Consider the following 14,021-nt stretch of genomic DNA (forward strand, 5'->3'; position numbering starts at 1 on the left):
GGCTTTTAATTTTTGAAATTTTGTTTTTCTATTCCAACAATAACCAAAGCTTGTTTCTCTGTTCTGAGTTAAAAAAAAATTAAAAAAAGAAAAAAAAAAAGAAAAAAAGCCATTCCTGAATCACAGTGTGGAATCACTTTCTCACTCCTTATCCCCACACCACCAGAGAACCAACACAACGTTAAGCAATGAGAGACCATTTATAAACACTGATTAATCCATACTGAATGCAAGCCCTCTCAATAATTAGTTACCATAATCACTGGACTTAACTGCATTTCAAGTGTGAGTTTTTAGAGCACTCATGATGAGCAGAGTAGGAAACACTTTCACCTCTCTTTGCCCAAATGTTTGCAATGTGAACCTTAAACTTGACAACTAATCCTCTACCAAATTAATTTAAGAGTCAGAAGAAGGTTAATACTTCTATGTACAGAGTCTACAAGGGAACCATCTAGAAAGCAAAAAATTTAGCTATGGAGAGAAATGTAATTCCATTGACTCCATCAGAAAAAAACCAACAGGATATGATAAATCATCCATTCCATGAATTAATGCTCTTTCACTAATGCTTTGGATGGGGCTTCAGACTTCCTTAAAAAAATTAAAAGGGGTGTGTGTGGGAAGCTAGACCCACTATAATCCATTTGTGGATATATTAATGTCTCAGGTGCATGGTGGGGTGCTAAGCTGGAATAATTATTTTCTTATAAACATATCTATTGTTAATTTCAAAATACCCCCTAACAGCACAAGGTACCTATCTCATTCTTCACCAAGTAAGCACTAGAAAACCCATAGAAACTGATATGTTGGTTAAGATCTTAGTACTCATAGGACAAGATTAAATATAAAAATACCAATACAAACCAAACTATAACAGTATCTCAGTAATTAATTTTTATGAAGAGTTAAAACAGTACCAAAAGATGCACTTCAAACCCACACACTTTCTTTATCTGAAATACACACCAAAAGGCACAGAATCGTATTCCACCCTCAAACTGATGACAGCTTAAGAGGATTTCCACTAAAGCTGGTCATTTTGCATTTCAGAGAATGTGGAATTCCATCTTTCAAGAAAACCCCCATCTGTACAGAAATTAAAAAAACAAAACAAACAAACAAAAAGCCCCCCAAAAAACCCAAACCCCTCCTGGCTTTGACAGCCTAACAAGCAAAACAGTACGTCTTACAGGCTCTGCTTTCAGCTTTTCTTATTCAGTCTGCTGTGGAAGGTGGCCAATAATTCATAGAATCATAGACTGGCCAAGGCTGGAAGGGACCTCCAAAGGTCATCATCTAGTCCAACTTCCTCAGTCAGCAGGGACATCCCCAACTAGACCAGGATGCCCAGGGCCTTGTCGAGCCTCACCCTGAGTATCTCCAGGGAAGGGGCTTCAACCTCCTCTCTAGGCAACTTGTCCAATGTTTCCACCACTCTCACAGTGAGGAGCTGCTTCCTGATACCCAATCTAAATCTGCCTTTCTCTAGGTTGAAGCCACTGTCCCTCATCCTATCACTGCAGGCCCTTGTAAACAGTCTTGCTCCTTCCTTGCTGTAGGCCCCCTTCAGGTACTGGAAAACTGCTATTAGGTCTTCCTGGAGCCTCCTCTTCTCCAGGCTGAACACCCCCAGCCTGTCCTCATAGCACAGCTGCTCCAACCCCCTGATCATTCTTGTGGCCCTCCTCTACACCCTCTCCATCAGGTCCATGTCCTTCCTATACTGAGGGCTCCAGACCTGTACACAGCACTCCAGGTGAGGTCTCACCAGAGCAAAGTGGTAGAATCACCTCTCTGGAGCTGCTGGCAATGCACCTTTGAATGCAGCCCAGGATGTCATTGGCTTTCTAGGCTGCAAGCACACACTGCCTGTTTGTGTCCAGCTTCTTATCCATCAGCACCCCCAATCCACAGGGCTGCTTTGTAACACCTCATCCTCCAGTCTGTAATAATAGAGAGGACTATTCCAAACCAGGTGCAGAACCTTGCACTTGCTCTTGTTGAACTTAATGAGGTTCACCTGGATCCACCTCTCCATCTTGTCCAGGTCCCTCCGCCATCCTGTCCCTCTGGTGTAGTGACAACACTACACAGCTTGGTGTCATCTGCAAACTTGCTGATGGAGCACTCAATCCCACTGTCTGTGTCATTAATAAAAATGTTAAACAGTACAGGTCCCAGTACAGACCCCTGAGGGACACCACTTGTCACTGCTCTCCATCTGGACTTCAAGCCACTGAGCACCACCCTCTGGACATGACCATTCAGACAACTCCTTATTCACTGAATAATCCACCCATCAAATCCGTATCTCTCCAACTCGGCGAGCACGATGTTGTGGGGGACCATGTCAAAGGCCTTGCAGGAGTCCAGATATATCACATCCATAGGTCACCCTTTATGTACTGACAGAGTCACTTTGTAGTAGAAAGCCAAGAGGTTAGTCAGGCAGGACCTGCCTCTAGTAAAGCCATGCTGGCTGTCTTGAATCACCTGCCTATCCTCTATGTGCCTTAGCATGGCATCTAAGAGGATCTGTTCCATGATCTTCCCAGGCATGGAGGTGAAGCTGACAGGTTGGTAGTTCCTAGGGTCCTACTTTCTACCCTTTCTAAAAATAGACATGATGATTCCTTTCTTCCAGTCCCCAGGGACCTCACCTGACTGTCAGGACTTCTCAAATATCATCAGCCAATTCCTTCAGGACTCTGATAAGCATTTCAAAAGGTCCTATGGACTTGCATATCTTCAGGTTCCTCTGCACCTTATCTTCACTTACAGTGGGAGGGACCATGTCACCCTGGTCTTCAACTTGTGGTCCATCAACAGCAGAGAAATGAGGAGAGGGGCTGCCAGTGAAGACTGAGGCAGAAAAGAATTGCAGGCTTCTGATTGTCTGTTGATACAAGTTTTCCACTGTTGCTCATCAGAAGGGGAATGCTTGCTTTAACCTTCTATTTCTGGTTAATGTACCCATAGAAGCCTTTCTTGGTTTTCTTTACATCCCTTGCCAAAGTTCAGTTCCAGCTGTGCCTTGGCCTTCCTGACCTCATCCCTACACAGTCAGGCAACATCAGCCACTGACAGCAAGTTAGAGAACAATACATATATTTTACTGTAAAAATAATTAAGTCCTATTTCTGGTTTGTCACTATGATGGTTTTTCCCATTCCAATCTGTGACAAAATTAGATTAAAACTAGTTTATGTCCTTAGAAAGGACAAAAGGCATTATAATTACAGTGAATTTTAGAGGGTATCACAGCTTGATTTACTCCATAAAATAAAAGGTATAGTATTAGGTAGAAACAAAACCCTACAAGGGATTTTTTAATTTCATCCTCTCTAAAAGGGCTAGAACAAAGTGAAGCACCCTAAATTGTTAATTCTTGCTACAGGCATGGTGCTGTGCCAGGGATATCAATGCTGGGGTTCATCTCCATGGTGCACATGGGAATGGACAGCCTCTCTCTTACTGAGCTGTAATTTCTTGCTTGGGGCACTCTGCAGTGTTGGAGACAAGAGCTGAAGCTCCTGCAGGCTGGATACAGATTACATCTCCAGTCTTGCCACCCATGAAGCGATGGATTAATTAATATCCCATTACACAAAAAAGTGGGCATTTAGTTGGCTGCCAGACATGTTCTAATAATAGGCACTTTTAATCATACAAGAACAAAGATAATTGAAAAATTCATGAATCATTATGGAGATGAAGCAGAGGAATCCTAGAAAACAAGTGTCCTTCCTTCTTAGGGGAACTGGGATTTTAAATTAGGATCAGGTAACAAGCCCACCTAGCTAAAAGAAGGAACCTGCTCAGGTTAAGCTTGGAGAGTTAGGACTGACAAAAGGTGAGGAGAGGATAGGCCTTATGGTGTCACTTAAGGACACCACTTCAATAACATATAAAATTTAGTGCTTTAGGTTTAAACCATTTTTTTTGTTACCTCAACCTCAAATTATTTCCAAGAATTCACATGAAATGATTTATTTATTTTGCCTGAACAAGGCCTTCTATGCACAACAGTAATTGGACAGTAGATTTTCTGGAAAACAGAGTACTCATAAACTGCTATGGAAACAACCTCAAGTACCCAGAATTCATTTACCTGTAACTACTTGAAATAATGTCAGCATCCACAGAACAAAATAGTTTCTTTGAACTGACAAAATTCATCCTATAGTCATGAAATTCTGATATTCAGACTTCTCATGACTTGGCCCATGCACTTACTCTTCCTAACACTATTTTCTAGTTGGGAGATAAAAAGGGATTAAGGTACTCCAAGTGATACATAATCCAATCCAATGAATAGCAGTTTGATTAAGAATACCCAAATCAAGATACAAGATTGGGGTTAAAAAAAGAAAATAAAAAGAGTAATTTGGCTAAATGTTTGAATTTCATCTCAGAGAAAAGGCTTTTTAACCTGCATAGGAGAACACTTCTCTGTATCACTTGCTGAAGTTACCACAGTTCACATCTGACTCAAAGATGGGTTTAATCAATCTACAAATTGCTGCTTCTGGCACAGATCCAGTATAACTCTAGAATGACTGCTGGAGAGCATACTGAACTGCTTCTGCTATACAATATTAATTGAAATTAATGCTGAATTCAAGCTTTTTCAAGTATGAAGACTCGGCTCCCATTGTGGAATGAGAATAATGTCAGTAAAAGAACTGCAATTGATGATATAAATAGCTACAGGGGACTGAGAAAAAAAGAGAGTTTATCTGAGACAATTTTTATTTTTGTAGCCTAAACGCTATTAAAAACCTCAAACCAACAACTGGAAGGTGACATTTTGAAACTTTTTTCTTTCGTGAGTCTTTCCCATTTTCAAGTATAGCACAAGCCAGAATTTGAAACAAGCAAACCCACAACTAGGCAAGAAAAATTTGTTTCTGTGTTCCTGCTTCTACCTTTCCATTTTTCAAGACCTCAAGTACTGCATAGGAGAGAGGTACTGGAGAGACAGTCTAAATATGAAAAAATCATGCTGGTAAAAAATATGTAAAAGTATTTGATGAAACGTAACTTGTAATTAAGTATATTCTAAAACAACAAAAAAGGGAAAAATCCATAATGGAATTTCTCAAAAGATCCAAGAGAAGACTGTCCTCCTCTTCCCTCCCCCCAGTCAAACCAGAATTCTGCTCTGGAGAACAGTAATTCACAAGAAAATAAATGAAATCTTGTTGCACAGAACAATTCATCCTTACCACACATTGTATTAACTAAGGATAATAAAAGAAAATAGTAAAGTAAGACCCTACTACACTGACCATGCTGTGTAGCTTTACGACTACCCCAAGATATCCAAATCTGTACAACTGCTTGCTATCCTCTTCTGCATTTCTGTTCCCATTCATGTGCCGCTCTTATGGCTCTTCCAACCATACCAGCATACCTATCACCCTGTCTAGAATGAAAGAGTACTTAGTAGGTGGGGCAGTTCTCTGCAAGTTCATTTTCCACATAGCTATCACTCGTGTTTGTACACTTCCATTCTAACGTAAGGGTATGGGACTAATAGATTATGGGACAAAGATTATGTGACTCCTTTGGAGCAGAACAGATTAGATTGACTCTCAAATCAAGCTAACACCTTAACGTTCTTTCCTCACTTTCTTCATATAAGCGCTTGTATTACTTTTGACCAGTATCAGTCCATAAAGCCTCTTGAGTTTTGAGGCACAGAGGGAAATGGTATCTGCTCTTCTCCTGCATAAGAGGAAGAAGGTTGCTTCTGTTTTTTTAAGCAATATTTGTGTAGCGCACTATACCCATAGCAGTAGGAAATATATCACACACCTGCCTTTCAGGTACAATACATACCAAATGAAGAGTGGCAAAAAACCACCCCATGGCATTATTCAAAACTCTGCAAACATTTCAAAAGTAGAGCTGACAGATTGGAGATTTCAGCTTATGGCTAATGGAAAAGTCCACAAAAACTAGAAATGAATTTGCTGATGCAAATAATAGGATAAACCAAACACATCAAGTCAACATAAGCCTTGAGCTGTAGTGATCACTTTCATCTACGAACTCAAACTGAAAACCACCCTGTAGCTAATAAATTGGCTTGATGATCACACTCAAAGTGTAATCGTTAATGGCTTGATGTCTAAAGTGACATGTCACACAAGTGACAAGTCATGCTCCTCAGGGATTGGTACTGGGACTGGTGCTATTTAACATCTGTGTCGGTGATGTGAACAGTGAGTGGGATTGAGTGCGCTCTCAGCAAGTGTGCCAATGACACCAAGCCGTGTGGTGTGGTCAGCATGCTGGAAGGAAGAGATGCCATCCAGAGGAACTTTGCTTGGCTTAAGAAGTGTGCCAGTGCCAACCTCATGAAGTTCAACAAAGCCAAATAGAAGGTCCTGCTCCTGTGTTGGGACAATCTCAAGCACAAATACAGGCTGGGTCTAGAGAATGGATAGAGAGCAGTCCTGAGGACAAAGATTCAGGGGTGATGGAGAAGGTCACATAGGCTTGCAGTCCAGAAAGCAAACCATATACTGGGCTACATCCAAAGAAGTGTGGCCAGCAGGTCAAGAAAGGTGATTCTCCCCCTCTACTCTCTCAGGAGACATTACCTGAAGAATTGTGTCCAGCTCTGAAGCCTCCAAGACAAGACAGGCGTGCAACTGTTAGAGCAGGTGCAAGAGAGCCACAAAGATGATGAGAAGGCTGGAGTAACTCTCCTATGAAGACAGGCTGAGAGAGTTGGTGTTGTTTTGCTTGGAGACAAGAAGGCTCTGGAGAGATCATAGAGCAGCCTTCTGGTATTTGAAGGGGGCCACCAGGATAGCTGGGGAAGGACGTTTATGAAGGCATGTAGTGATTGAATGAGAGGCAACAGCCTCAGCCAGGAAGAAGCTAGACTTAGATTTGACATTAGGAGAAATTCTTCACTATGAAGATGGTGAGGCAGTGGAACAAGTTGCTCAGAGAAGTAGAGGCTCCAACCCTGGAAGTGTTCAAGGCCACGATGGATGGGGCCTTGAGCAACCTAATCTAGTAGGAGGTGCCCTTACCCATGACAGGGAGGTTGGAACTAGATGATCTTTAAGGTCCCTTTCAACCCAAACCATTTCAACCCAAACCATTCTATGGTGATTTTAACCTCCTTCTCAGCAGCATCAAACTCAACTGAAATTTGGAGATGACAGTTTTATTCCTCTATCAGTAGATGTGTCTGTCTAGTGTGCTCATATGCTTGCACTGGTTAGTGCTTGCACTAACCACTGGTGACCTGCTGTGGGAGAAGGTGCTTCAGTTCTTGGCAATACAGTTTTGGAAAACAAAACAAAACAAAACCAAATCCAAACCCAATCTTCATGGTGAAGGCAATAAACCAGGAACTTTCCCCTTTCACCATCATCCTGCTCCACCAAGTCTTCCCACTGCCAGATCAACTGTTTCCTGCCATGTCTGAAGCTTGGGTCAGGAGTACTTTCTTACCATCCTGGACTTGACAGGGCTGATTAAACCTGGAAGCTCAGAGCAGCTGAAAACCTTCATAATAGCCACAAAGCACTACCAAGCTATCAAAATTTGATAGAAAAAAATTACATAGTGGCTTGGATAAAGGTTTGACTTTCAGCATTAAAATTCTGAGATGATATAGACAGAAGAGAAAAAAAGGATACATGATTTGCAGTACCTTCTCTAAACTCAAACTAACCTACCACCACTTTTTTCATCATTTAAAACTGATTCTTCATAAGGAGATTAAAAAAAATCTAGATAAAGAGATTAAGATATGTTCAAAGATAGTCATATATTCTAGCTGCCATCCAAGAAAGCATGTTTGAACAATTTAATGAAATGGAAGTATGTGCTCAAATGACTCACTGGACCAGTGCTTTACAGTGTGTACACAGTTACAGTCTCATATCACGTCATTAACTTTTTTCCCCCCAAAAAACAATTCAGAAATACATAGTTCAAGAGAACTGCTTCAAGGTGATAAAATATGGCTCTGATCACCCTGAAATTCTCTCTTAAACCATGCTTCCAAACAGAGCTATTTTAAAAGACTGACTTCTCTCAGAACTTTTTTGTTGGCTTTTAGGTTTTGTTGTTGTTGTTGTTAGAATAAAGGTATTAAGAGACAAAACATCACACCCTGTTAGCATTTTAAATAAAGAAAAAATCTCACATAAGTAGAGAGGCAAGATAAAACCCATATTTAAGGACCTGATGACCAGTTTTCAAGACAATGATGCCTAGAAGTACATGCAGGAAACCATAACCAGCAAAGTGAAGTAACTTTGAATTGGATATAGAAGTGATAAGGAAATTAGAATGCGAAACACTGCTTTGCAAATTGATAACCACGCAATTAAGAGAGATGCAATCAAGCACATACACTTTGACCACTTCACTACTTTTTAGAAACTATAATCATCCCAGTGAAATCATCACTGAACCAGGCAAAACTAGTGCCACTTGCACTTATATTTTTTCATATATGTGTGTATGTGTGTATATATATATATGCATATTAAATAATTTCCATTCAAGGAAGCAAGATATGTTTTTTAACCTTGATTTGTTAAAGAAAGCTGAGGTCAAGTCCATTCAAAAGTAAATTTAACAATGGCTCACAAATATTTTGAAACTAGTTCAAGGCAAAGTTTTAATTGTGTATCTATCTTTCTGCCCCCTTCTCTACTCAGAATGAAAGTAATTTTGTATGATTTTATAAATATCAAAAAGCTATGTTCAACTGAAGTGTAATTTGATTTGTTTGCAAATCCCTTTTGAATTGCTTTAGAAGCATAAGCGCATGCAGATTATTAGGAAATAATAAGCAAAGAAGGCAAGCCAGGCAAGAAGCTTTGCTCACTTTCAAAGTCAAGGAAAAAATTTGGCCCTTGATCAAGCTCTGTGCAAGTGAGAACTTTTAAAAGATTTCCCATTTGGTTCCTGAAAAATAGAAAAGGAAGAGAAGACAAAGAGTCCTGAGTGAAAAAATTCTTTTAGAGACAAGGACTTGGACAGATTGTTTGTGCTGGAAAATACACACTGCAAGCAATCAGATTTTAGAAGTTTTTTTTCCTCAGTTCACTGTTAAGTCAGGGAAAAGATTCTCTCATTGTTCTGTAATTGTTTGAACTTACTTTCAAAATCCAGGAAAAAATGTGGATAGTTTTCAATTTCCCTGGTAAGGACCTTAAGAAGATTACCCATCCCAGCAAACCTAGTAAATGCAACAAAATCGTAAACAGTTATATACAGAAACTTAAAATACTACAACTAAGGGCTTGACACAGTCTGCATCATTTATCAAACATTTTGGCAAGTTCTGGACAATGAGAAACATTTTGATGGTCAATTCTGTGAAATGTATGCATGGGAACAGTGTAAGACTTCCCATAGATACAGAAACAGTTCTATTCAATAAGTATGAATTTAAACATCAGTATAACATCATGGAGTACAAAGAGATGAGTTTGTTTACTTAGCCATAGAAATAGAGATAGAACTCTGTGTTTCTAAGATTACTGAATACCGTTCCAGAGGAAAAAATGAGGCCTTAATCCTTGTTTTGGATTCTTTAATACAAATCTATGTGATGCAATGAAAATAAGGAAAAAAATAACCTAATTGTTTCTAATCAGTAAGATTTTATAAAATATTACTATAAACATCTATCAGAAAGCAAGTCTAAAAAGCCTGCTCTTTTTAACTTTAAAAAAATGCATGTATATGTGTATACTTTGGGAAAGAAGTTTCAAACTCCAACTTTTTATGTTACTTCTGATCTTGGAAAAGCCTTTACATTTCAAGTTACGAAAGACTCCCAAAAGTGACAAATTTTCAAAATCCCAATTCTCTATTGAAGACAAGAAGAAAGGAGATTTGAAGGAAGGGTTTTTGCCCGTACTGTTCTTAGCAAGTTACATTATTCTAAAACTATGCAAAAGTACAGCTTTCTTGGGCAAACCTAAAACTTTTCCTCAGATGAACATCAGATGCAAGCCCCAAAGGCCATGGTTTAGGGTACTGAGAATATTTATCTCTAAGTCAAAAATCAGCTTTCAATCAGAGTTTTAAATCTAAAATGACATTTTTCTACATCCCTCCAGGCAGACGTATTTATCCTTGGATGTGTTTTTCATGGTTTAGTTTTTCTCTCTTCTGAGAGATTTTTTCAGTTTAACTCTTTTCCCACTCAAAGAAAGCAGACCACAAAAAATTATTCTAAGCATGTACATGGCTGATACTCCGTATGAGGAGAGACAGTTTTTCAAAATTTCTCTCAAGTGTTATTGAGGAAAAAGTATCCTCAATCCTAATTTCCATATGGGTATAAAAGATTTATTTCTATACCAAGAAAAACCAGGTAGGTAACATAAGGCTTGGAGATTTCAAAATAGTCATAGTCAATCCATAAAATGATATACATTTTATCAGCAATCCATTCTGAGCATGCAGTTTTGTACAGATAAGGTTTTTGCTAGCAAATGGTTTTGGTTTTCATTAAATATTTCCTCAAGATTTTCTCTCCAGAACCAATCCAATGAGCCGACTGTCAAGCCCTTTACAGTTAGCAACATCTTGCATACACAATATTGAAACATGAGGAAACATCCTCCATTATTCATCAAGTTACATCCATTCATATGCAGGAAAAAAAATGTTACGGCTTTACTTTCAGAACAAGATCTGCACTGTATGAACTGAGTCCGACTTTCTGATTAGCCTACAAGGGGAAAAAACACATAAACAAAGCAAAATGGATTGTATACAGCATTAAAACTTACATCTTCCAATAATTTAACGCTTTTATCACACTGGTATAACACTTTTTACCAGCATCAGATAAAAGGGATTAGACAATGTGCATACACTCATTTTCATAGCTTGACAAAAATAATGTTTAGTAATACTATCACAATCTAAATTACTGACAGTTTGGATTCTTCACTTTCAACTTTCTGAGACATATCTTACCTCATTGCCTTCAATCTTCACAGAGTATCCAACCATTTCTTCTACTGCCAAAGTTAGCACTGCATCCAGAACTGGTTTAGTTGATAGCATGATTTGCACAGCAAGGAAGCCTTTATGCCAAAAACCTGAGGATATGCTCCTTCATTTGCATTGAGTAGCTTGAGGTCATGTGCCCAAGCTCTGGTTTCTGATCGTTCTTACAGGAGAGCAGTATACAGCAGCTCTGGAGATTTCCATGTGTGAAACAAGAACCCTACCATAAACCTTATACCCATTTTCACAGGCAGCCTGCATTTTCCAATGATCTTGAAGGCAACGGTGTGACACAATCTAGTTCCAATGAAACTCAACTGAAAAATAGCAGTGTTCAACAATATCTAGATACGGTTCAGAAGATGGCTGCTGAAAATGCTTTACCTCTTTATGATTTGAAGTAATTTATGTTTCCATAACCAAACTGAAAGCAAGATCTAGTTCCAAGAAAATGTCACCTTAAACTATAGTTCATCATTTAACACTAAGCTTTTAACTCTGTATTAAAAGGCCACATCTTCTCTTAATGGAAGTGCTAATACACATAATTTCTTTCCCCAGACTGAATATTTTTTTTTTCTATATAGCTTGCTGCTTTACAGTATTTGGATCTTCCAAACGGTCTTTCCCTTAAAACCCTAATAATGTATTCCAAGCCTCAGGAACTGCAAGTGACTTCCAGGATTATTTTTATTGAGATTTCCACGAAACCAATGACATAAATTCTGAGTCGGTCAGTACATATACTCTGGTTGCAACAGAAATACAAACAGCTGATGTACAGAATCAAATCAGAGAGCTTTAATTAAGAGCCTAAAATTCCATTTCATTAAACTGCAAGGCATTTATTTACTGTTAAATCAGTTTAAGAGTTGAGATGAGATTCAAAATATTGCTGTTGCAGCACTCCTAACATGATAGCAGCTTCTCTTTAGTGTTTAAATCCCTTAAAATTCCAACTTTTAGCAGTATGTTTTAAAAATGTTATGTTAACATGACAGTTATGGTTGCATTTAAGTATTTTCTAAATCATTACAGCCTATCACAAGATATTACCTAAGTATAGAGAAGATGCTTTTGAAGCTATTGCTGACAGTTTAAAGCTCATTACTTGATTTTTGATGGTCAACATTTAATGAGTGGCACACAGACATAAATAAACTGTAAAAACAGTAATGAACAAGAAGGCACACTTGGCATTTTGCATTGTATACACCATTAGCCATGAGTATATTTAAAACTGTTGAGCTTTGAACAAAATCATACATAAACACACCACTTTGTCTCTAAAATTTGACATTCTACAGGTATTACCTAAGACAGGAAAATAAATTCCTTCTCCCTCATTAAACAAATCAGTTTATTTTTGAATTAGGTAAAATACTACCCCTCCCAAAATCAATTAAAATACACCCCATCAAACCTGCCATGGATTTTATATACATATCCTGAAAATATCATTTATTACATACTGAAATGGAAGTTTGAAAATGTATTAAATGTTCACAAGCTAAGTATTATCAGCTAAATACTGCATGACCAATGCTAAGTCTCACATTCTGTAACTCTTCCTTAAAATCTTTGTTTAAACACTGTTTTAAGGAATTACATAATTTTAACATGTGGAGTTTTGTATTATTTTTAAATGATAGCTATATTACTATATAAATTGCTAAAGGAGTACATGTTTATGCCTTCATCCTTTACATGACAAATTTAGTTACTATCAACTCAAACCCATCAGCACCACTAAATATTTAAACCTCTGTGAAATGCTATGTTAAATCCTCTGTTAAATGCTGTGTTAGTGAAAAAGCACAAGCTCACCAACTCAACCCTTTGCTGCTCATCAGTGTTCCTTTGCCAGATACTGTTTCCTAAATTGAACAGTTTACATAAACATAGTCTAAAAGGCTTTTGTCAAAATGAGCTGGATCAGCAAATAGCTACTGCTTAAACTCATTTAGATCATTCTAACAAAGCAGGGCTGGGACCTTCTCATAAGCAGCTCCATCTGGAGGTTCAGGAGAAGCAGAGGCTCCCAAGTTCAGAAGTTGCAATAAAAGATCAGGAATGCTAAAATTTAATGGCACATCTACATGAGTAGAGACAGGAATCCAGTTTGCAGTCTATACTATACTAAGCATTAATGCAGTGTAAGTTACCTTACTGCATGAGCAATTAACTATAGTTTCAGAAAAACCCACCAGCATCTGAACTCAAGATCCTGCCATGTTGAAAGCATAATTCCAAATTGTTGTGACATTCACCTAAAGAGTTTGCTGTAGTGCATGAAAGGAAATAGCAGAAGTGAGAGACTCAGAAAACAAGTTTATTCTGCATTTGTAATTCATTCCTTAACAGAAGTTTCTTAAGAACTATAATCCACGTTGCCTTCTGAAGGAAACCCTGTATCACACACTGGGTTGGTTGTTTGGGTTTTGTCGTTGGAAGAAGGAGGAAGATATAAAAAATATTCTAAAATTGCATTTGCCAGCTCTACTAACCCACCCATTCTGTTAAAATATTTGTGTACCAGCTACAAGAAAGCTGGAATGCTGCAGTGCTCGAAGTCTTACACAAAGTTACAGGCAGAGATAGCATCACTTTGATAAGGGTGTCCCATGAATACAGTCCCTACTTCTCCCTTCCACTATCTGCACCCCAAAGGAGTTCTGCAAGGCTCAGGCAACAGAGCAAGCTTAATATAGGCAAGAAAATGGGAATATCATTGCTGTGAAAAGTGCAGTGCTGATGTCAGGAACAGCCAAGGACATTGCAATTTATGTTCACAGGAATGTTGTAAAATCATTGGAGTTAGGGGTGGGGTTCCCTAGATACCAAACCATGAATAGCAGCAGCTCTGTCACTCTGCATAGTCTAATCTATTCCTAAATATCCTCAAAAAGCTCTTTGAGCTTATTAATGGTATCTCATGTTCTATTATACCTGACCAGTCTGACTGCCCTTCTTGGAAATCTCTCCAAGTGGTCCAAATTTCA

General features: G+C 38.5%; 1 protein-coding gene across 5 annotated transcripts in view; it reads right to left on the minus strand.

Moving 5' to 3' along the window:
* The window catches only part of CYRIA (CYFIP related Rac1 interactor A), a 57,031-nt gene that overhangs the window by 11,516 nt on the left and 31,494 nt on the right, over positions 1–14,021 (minus strand). For 2 of the 5 annotated variants that reach the window (XM_054179867.1, XM_054179868.1), the window contains one exon: positions 8,876–8,955. The exons of 1 other annotated variant lie outside the window; for it this stretch is intronic. In XM_054179867.1, coding sequence (XP_054035842.1) covers positions 8,876–8,955 — 80 coding nt within the window. Of the gene's footprint in view, positions 1–8,875; positions 8,956–9,149; positions 9,230–14,021 lie in introns of those variants that run through there. 2 more of the 5 variants (XM_054179869.1, XM_054179870.1) reach the window with 2 other exon arrangements.

The sequence above is a fragment of the Dryobates pubescens genome, chromosome 3 (assembly GCF_014839835.1).
Source record: "Dryobates pubescens isolate bDryPub1 chromosome 3, bDryPub1.pri, whole genome shotgun sequence".
Taxonomy (NCBI): domain Eukaryota; kingdom Metazoa; phylum Chordata; class Aves; order Piciformes; family Picidae; genus Dryobates; species Dryobates pubescens.